The sequence below is a fragment of the Pteropus vampyrus genome, unplaced genomic scaffold (genome assembly GCF_000151845.1).
Source record: "Pteropus vampyrus isolate Shadow unplaced genomic scaffold, Pvam_2.0 Scaffold342, whole genome shotgun sequence".
Classification (NCBI taxonomy): domain Eukaryota; kingdom Metazoa; phylum Chordata; class Mammalia; order Chiroptera; family Pteropodidae; genus Pteropus; species Pteropus vampyrus.
The window spans coordinates 221,940-229,847 of record NW_011889123.1 but is presented as its reverse complement, the minus strand read 5'-3'; the positions used below and the strand labels follow the sequence as shown (position 1 = coordinate 229,847).

Genomic DNA, 7,908 nt, shown 5'->3' with positions numbered 1-7,908 from the left:
GGGAAAGGGAAAGTGATACCTGATGTGTAGCAAGATGGAACCTTAGGAATCGAGCTAGAAAAACACAACTTAACTCTCACCCGGCCCCCCCTCCCCATCTATCTTACACGAATGGGACACTGACGTGCTCCTCCGCTCCGACATCTAGAACGAAGGAGGAAGATGGCAGGAAGGGGCGGGGGGTGGGGGGGCGGCTCGCTGCGGAAGCCCCGGGACGAGAAAGCGCCACCACGAGCACGGCGGGCGCCCAGCCGGGCTCGGGGCGCTGGGCCACACGATCCTCTGCAGTGGCTGTCCCGTGGACGAGGGTCCAGCTGGTCCCATGGGACCTCAAGGCCTCAACCCACAGGCCTCGGATTCTCAGATCACCTTAAAAGCACGAAGTGCAGGCAAAGACCAGGCAGCAAGGTGGCACCACAGCACTCAGGGTTCAACGGCGAATGTACAGACAGACGACAGACGCTGAATACGTGCAGTTTCCTGGGTAAGACGCCCGGAACTGTTAACGAGCAGAGTGGGCTGAGGGTGCTGTCGCTCCGGAGCGGCTCGCCACTCCGGCCCAGGAGGCAGTGCTGCCCCCGCCCCCAGCGGCTCTGGGCCAGCCCAGGGGGTCGCCTGGAGACGCAAATGCCAGGTTCCCGGGCGGCCACCGAGGCTGTCTCCGGCAGGGAAAGGTCGAGGGCAGCCGCTTTAGAAAAGCCCCTGGACGTGGCCGTAGCTCCTCGGAGATCCGTCTGGAACCGCATCTGGAGCGGCCGCCAGCGGCTCTGCGTGGAGAGGCCGCCCCCCTGTGCTGCTGGGACTGATGTCCCCACACGCGCTCCTCACCGGGGAGGCGCTGGGCTGCGCGTGCTCCTCCGAACTGTTCCCACGTGTGTGTGACACGGGCGCAGTCAACGCGGCGCTGTGTGCTGTGCGCCTGGTGAGCCAACGGAGCCGCCCTTCCCGGCTGTGTCCGTGACCCCCGCCCCGGGCAGCCTCCCTGGCTCTGGGCTGCTGCTCGCCTCATCCACCTCTGGCCTCGGCACCACACCAACACCTGGGCAGCCAACTGAGCCGCCGCAGTTCCCAGGCCCGGCCCTGAATGTCCCACCTCTCCGGGCACCGCCTGCCTGGCCCATGGTGACCGAGACCAGCCCGCTGGCTCCTCTCGCCAGTCCCTGCTGACCTGGGCGTCTGCGTCACGGCCCGGCCTCCACGCAGCGTTCTCCCGTAGTGACAAGGACCCGGGCCCGGGCCGGATGTCGGGGCTCGGACTCGTGTGGCCGGCTCTCAGGGGCCTGGTGACTGCGAGTTCATCCTTGAGATGCCACATTTTTAGTTTGTTATCGTGTGGAGTCTGAGACAAGGCTGAGGCTAACTCAGCGAAGCAAGTGTCTCGTCTCCTCGGGCCGCTGGCCGGCCACCTCCCCTCTCCTGGCCGCCCCCCGTCCCCTGCCGTCCCCCGCCCGGTGGTAGCTCCGAGCGTTTTGAGGAAGGGACGCCACCACGTTCCAGGAGCAGGCTGGTGGCCAGGCTGCAGAGTCAGGGAGGCTCGTGGCCCCGATGGTCTGGGTTCAATTAAACCCCGGATGTGTGAAGGGCGACACACACCGTGCACCTGAGGATCTGGGGACCGGTTTTCCGCCCTGGCCCGCACGCCCGGCGTCGCCCGGAACCCAGAGACGGCTGCGGGCGGGCCGTGGGTGGCGGCGAACGCCCTCGACCTTCTCCCCAAATGGAAACGCTTGCACCCGCCCCGCTTTGCACAGCCTCAGCTCCGACGGGCGAACAGGAGCAGGAGAGTGGGAGGGAGCGATTCTGAGCGACGGGAGACGGACTTCGTTCCAAGGACCCGAGTCCGGAGAAGAGAAGGTGGCTGGCGCTGCCAACTCCGGGACTCGGACGTCGCTGATTCTCAAGATCTGCGGCTCCCCCTCCCCGCCCCTGCGCGCTTCACCCCGGGGCCAGGCACCGGCACACGCTTTCGGGAACCGAGCACTGGTGGCTTGGAGACCCCTGTAAGAGCTTTATCTTGGCCAAAAAAAAAGGAGTAGAGACAGAGGCCTTCGCGGAGAAGGCAGCATAAAGCCACAGACAGAACAGTCGCCCTAACGGCTCACTTCCGAGGCGTGCTCTCTCTCGGCCACCTGGAAGGCCTTTTCCGAAACACACCGGTCTTGATACCCTCCCTGCAGCTTCCGGTTCCGGGGGCCTGGGGTTCTCTGCAGCCGCCCTGGCGATTCCTCTGCGGGATTCAGGGCGCGAGCCCCCCTTGGAGGTAGAGTCAGTCTCTCTGGCTCTCCAGTTATGATGAGCTTTTCCTGGACTTCAGAACTTCAGATCATTTTTCACTTTCTTCTCTTTGCATTTCTAGTTTCAAATGCTATCAAGATGCTGCTGGTTTAATGGGATTTCCAGGCTCAAAACACCACGATCCCAAATAAGTAAATAGGTTCCTAAAGAAAGATGCAAGCGCGAATCTGAGTCTGCAAAACTGTGGCGACAGCGCCACCTGCTGTAGGTTACGGAGCACTGCAGGGTGAATCGCGTCCCTCTGTCGCCACCTGCTGTAGGTTACGGAGCACTGCAGGGTGAATCGCGTCCCTGCAAACACCCGAGGGTCCCTTCGAGACCCGGAGAAACGGCGTGAAGCCACGTGACACGACCGGAGGCAACAGGCAGTGGAAACTCAGGGTGGTGAGGACACAAGTGACCCCAGCGAAGAAAACCCACCTCAGTGAGAACGCGATGTGGACAAAGGCGAAGGGGCCGACACAAAGCAAGGATTCTGAGAACCGAATTAAAGAAAGTAAACCTGCCACCTCCCACGCCGAGCGGCTGCCCTCCCGGCCACTTGTCGTCACCAGCCTCTGACTTCGTGAGCGCCACGGGAAGTGGTCAGTGACGTTTAAAATGTGGTTGGCTTTTCAAAACCGTGAGGCACAAGCGTTGGTGAGAGGCGGGTTGAAAGCGGTTTTAGACCCAACACAGTAAGGCCGTCCAGGCAAGTGGCCGCCGAGGCGGGAGCTTTAAGGACAGTCGGCTGGGTGTGGCGTGTCTGGTTCAGAGGCAGGCAGCAGCGCACAGCGGTGACGAGCCAGGAGCTGAGAGGGGACTGGTGTCCTGCAAGCGACTTTGCTTTTGCAAGACAGAAATGTCCAGCTGCACTCGGGCGCCTCCGCCCTCCCCAGCAAAGGCCGGGGGCGCGCTGCCTGCGACGTGCACAGACGTCGCCCACGCGGAGCCGACATCTCGCCCACGGGGACAGAAACTCCGCAGACGGAACAAAGGCCCCGCCGTCGCTCAGCCCAGAGCCCGTGGTGGAGTCGCCAGGCTGTCCTCCCTCCACCTGTAGGAGGTTCGCCCCCGCCCCGCGCCCCACCCCGCACCCCGCCCCGCAGGGCGCCCTCCCAGCCCACCTCCTGCTCAAACAGAGCACGGCTCGTCCGTCAGCGGACACACGAGAGCAAGAGTCGCACACGGCCACCTACGGATGGCACGCCGTGGGACAGCCTGACTGGGGTCGGGTATGACTCCCGCTGGGACACCGCCACACTGCAGGGCCCCCCTGTCGTAGGAGAGGTCGAAGGTCACATCTGCTCCCCCCACCTGACTGTTACTGTCGATCTTTTATTGTTTCTTTTTTATGCACTGAAATATTCGTTCCATTCGTAATTCATCGTGATTTAAAGAACTAGGCTGATATCCATTTTTACACCTATTTTCCCCAAGTGTGCGTGTCCATGGTACCAATACCATTTGTTGAATTATTTTTCATTTCATGTTTTAAAATCCACTTTCATCGTATTTTCAATTTCCGTATGTATCTGAATCTATTTCTAGACTATTCTGTCATGCTATGGTACAAAAACTGTCTTCATTACTAGTCTTTATAGTATTAGTTCTCTCCCATTACTCTTTTGGGATGTTTATTTTTCTTGCTTAACTTGAGTATAATTATGTCAGTCTCTTCTACTTACTTTACCACCAACCCCAACTATGCAGGCGTCTCACAAAGGAGCCAGCCATCTCTTTCCAGCTAGAGGTAAGTACTTGGTCTAATCTCCCTTCTCAGTCTAAGATCTCATGTGCCAGCACGAGGGAGGCGGGCGAGGGAACAGTGATAAAGCAACGTGAAAGCTTTAACATCTGCTGATTTCAAAACCAAGACTAGGAAGGTGACTTAGGCCAGACACTCGACAGAAAAGCAAAAACTGACGGTTCTATTAAGAGAGACATTTTGTAAATCAAAATATCCCATTATCGAGTATGTCGAACAAGAGACCTAAGCAAGCAGAGGCTAGCCTAAGGTCAGCTACACCATGACAGAGACCCTAGTCACAGGCCAAACTGGAGCTGCTTAGATTTTGAATCACGGGCAGTTATTTTGTTTTGTTGCCATAAATAAATTCCCCACTGTCGAAAAATGCCTGCTGTACACTGAGCCGAGGAGGAAACTATGCGATAAAGGAAAACTTTTTTGTTTACTTTGGTAAAGTAAAATAGTTCCCAAAATAAAAAATTATATTTTAAAATATTCAGTTTTAGTAAAGAAGCAAGTCTTTTGCTTAACTCAGGTTTGCACTGCTACTTTATGGCAATAAATTAAGTCCACTTTTCTGTGTCATTTACATTGTTTCCATCAGTTCCCTTCAGAACTAAAAAAGTGACATCGATACAACATTATTAACTATTATACAGACCTTGTTTGAATGTCACAAGTTTTTTCCGCCGATGTCCTTTTTTGGGTCCGGGATCCGATCCAGGACTCCACGCCGCGTTTAGTTGTCACGTTTTCTTAATCTTCTCTAATCTATGGCAGTTTCTCAGTGTTTTTGGTTTTGGTGTTTTGGCCAATTATTTTGTAGAAAGATCCTTCATTTGAGCTCTAGTGTTTTCTCATGATTCAGCCGAGGTTATGTATTTGTGGCAAGAATATGACAGAGAGGGCACGTACCACTGATGTAGATTTGTCTTGCTACTTGTGACATTAACATGTGCCTGCTAGGTTTCTTCACTGTAGAGTGACTAGTTTTCTGTTTCTATTGAATAAATACCTTGTAGGGAGGTACTTCGAGGTTGCACAAACATCATTTCTCATTGTACTTTTACTGGTGCTGATGACAATTATTACCAAGGACTTTGTCTACTGTGATTTTTCTATCTCCATCCATCCTTCCACACTGGCTACTTATTCAGTGATTTATTTGTACCAGTATGGAAAATAAAGATGTTGAAAAAATTGAAAAAAATATATTTTGGACTTTATTAAAGTCATCAAGGCAAACAAATGACTACGGCTTCGAGACGTTCCCCAGGGAAATCACTGGACCCGCTGCCCTGGGACATGCGGGCCACAGGCGAGGGGCCGCGTTAGACCTTCCCGTCCTCACTGCCCGACTCAGGAATTGTGCTTGTCACCGAGCCAGCAGAAAAGGTCCTTTGTGTTTCACAAAAAATGAGAACTGCTGATTCTTTAAAGAGCTACACAACTTCTTACTGGGCACATACTTTCTACTGTGCACCGTTAAAGAATAACTATGCAAATTACTTAAAGAAGCAGGCGTACTTTTTTTCATTCTCGTGAGACCAAAGCGTGTGAACTTACCGTTAGCATATCGTCACATTTCATGTCTGGCGTATCTCCATCTTCACTTTTATTGTAGAATTTTCGGAAAAAATTGAATGCCACAACAGTATACAGGTACACGACCACAGCTAACAAGCCCACGGTTAATACCAGCTGGAAAGCAATGTGACATTGAGCTAGTATTAGAAATACAAGGCACGCATGATGTCTGTGTAGGAGCACAAAGCTGGATTTACGATGCGAAGCTAACAGGGTCTTTCTCACATAACTTTTGTGCTGCCCAGTGGGGAAATTTGTGTTCATATTCTCTTTATTTTATCGAGTTGGAGACTATTTTATGTAAAACTTGACTGCTTAATTGGTTAATGAATGCATACTATAGCTGGAACATAAATAAACTCTAGTTTAATTTCACATCCAAATTGATGTTACTAATATTAATAAGCAGCTTAAAACGTTCATTTTTCTAACATCTAAATATTTGGCCATAGATGCTACATTAATTTGTCTTTTTATAAGATCTATTCCCTTTCAATTACTTAATTCCTAATTAAAACTAACTCATTTTCGTAATGAGAGAAAGAGGGGCCCACATCTTAAAGCTAAATAGGAATTTATATTGCTTCTAACACCGGGAAATACACGACTGTCAATAACATGTAATATAAATATTTAAAAAATAAAACTAAAAAGTAAACCCGAGAAGTCTTGCTTTGTTAATATAAAGCAATGACCAAAATGAAAGACACTGTAATGGTGTCTAAATACACATTTAAAATGTAAAATTAAATGTCACAGTTTAAAAGGTCTTTTTTCAGCTCTCTATATTCTTTCTTTAATTCCAAACTATTCTTTTACAGAATATGTATGTGTTAAAAACATGACTTTCACCAAGTTGGTAAAAATATATTTCTGGTTATGTCACAGAAATTCTAAATACACTATTTTTATGTCGCTTCCTCCATCCCTTTGTTCATATGTTAAGGCTTTTAAAAAGCACTTCATAATTATCCTGAGAAAACATGTTATCTCAATAGAGGCCTTAATTTACTTCTGTAAGTTAAGTATAAAGCCACTAGAAATTTCTGTATGTTTACTTAGGACTATTAAGATCTCTATATTTCTGCAAATGAAAAACTGATACTTCGAAAGGAATAATCGGAACAAAAGTTTAGAGGTTAAAATAGTGCTGGACCTTCTGTGTGACATTACACGATAGATTCAGCATCTCCAGCTCTTGCAACTTATTAGGAGCTTAAAACCAATTTCCTAACTGATGAATCACTTTTTGTCACTGGACCCACCATGGGCCATGCACGTCATACACAGATTTGGAAACGAAAATGACAAATGTAAGAAAAGTGTGAAGTTTAGAAAACCAAAAATCGTGGTAACGTGAGCTGACTGCGGACATAGCGCGAGTCTCTGGAGGGGGCCCGTGCAAAACACGCTGGGTCACGAGACTCGCTCTGTTAACGCGGCCCCTGGACACTTGATCGATAATGGATCGATAATGCAGGCTTCTAAAAGAGGTTTATTGGTAACAAAAGTTTTAACACTGCACTTGGGTCTCTTTAGAACATAAATTGATTACCTAGAACTAAGCCAGTTTTCCTCCAAGTAAGTATGACCTTATCGAATATAAAACATTATTATTCTTTTTGTCCAGTTTAAAAGTGGAGAAAGAGCACGTGAATATCCACTTTTAAGATATTACAGTAAACCGGGAGTTACTAACACTATGAGCCAGGAGGGTCCCCAGAGTATCCGGTGGGGTGAATGTCCCACCGGGACACCACGAGCTCCCGGTGTGCCAGGGCCTGTGCTAAGACCTCCATGAGCACGTCTGCATTTAATTTTCACAAACACCTTATAAGGTAGATATTATTGTATTTATTTAACAAAGTGACGAAGATGAGATTTAAAAAGGTTGAATAATTTATCCAAAGTCACATAGCGAGTCAGTACACCAAGGCTTGAATGCAGGTTCTAGGGACTCTCAGACTACTGATCTTCATAATTTATAAGAGAAAAAGTGCAAGTCCTCTGTTCAAAAAAAAAAAAAAACCCTTAAAACTGTACATTGTCATTTGAGGTCTGGTTTTTTGTTATTATACTTGTTGCCAATTTTTGCAGGAGGGAAGAAAAACACAAGCTCTCACCTGTTTGCCATTGTGAGTTACTGATGACAAGATGGTTCTCAGCGTCTTGAACCCCATAGCGATGTCAAGAAGATGAGCAGCAAAAAAAAAGTTGTTAAAGTGTCCGAGAACAGACATGGTCATGTACCAGGCAAGGTAGAGGAAGGACTGTCAGGACGAAATGGGGACAAGCAC

General features: G+C 49.5%; 1 protein-coding gene across 1 annotated transcript in view; it reads right to left on the bottom strand.

The window, feature by feature from the left end:
• LOC105304450 (ryanodine receptor 2) overlaps window positions 1–7,908 on the bottom strand; it is a gene marked incomplete at its 5' end in the record, with an annotated part of 220,090 nt that overhangs the window by 5,608 nt on the left and 206,574 nt on the right. The window contains 2 exons of the mRNA XM_023522367.1: window positions 5,571–5,725; window positions 7,735–7,881. Coding sequence (XP_023378135.1) covers window positions 5,571–5,725; window positions 7,735–7,881 — 302 coding nt within the window. The remainder of the gene's footprint in view (window positions 1–5,570; window positions 5,726–7,734; window positions 7,882–7,908) is intronic.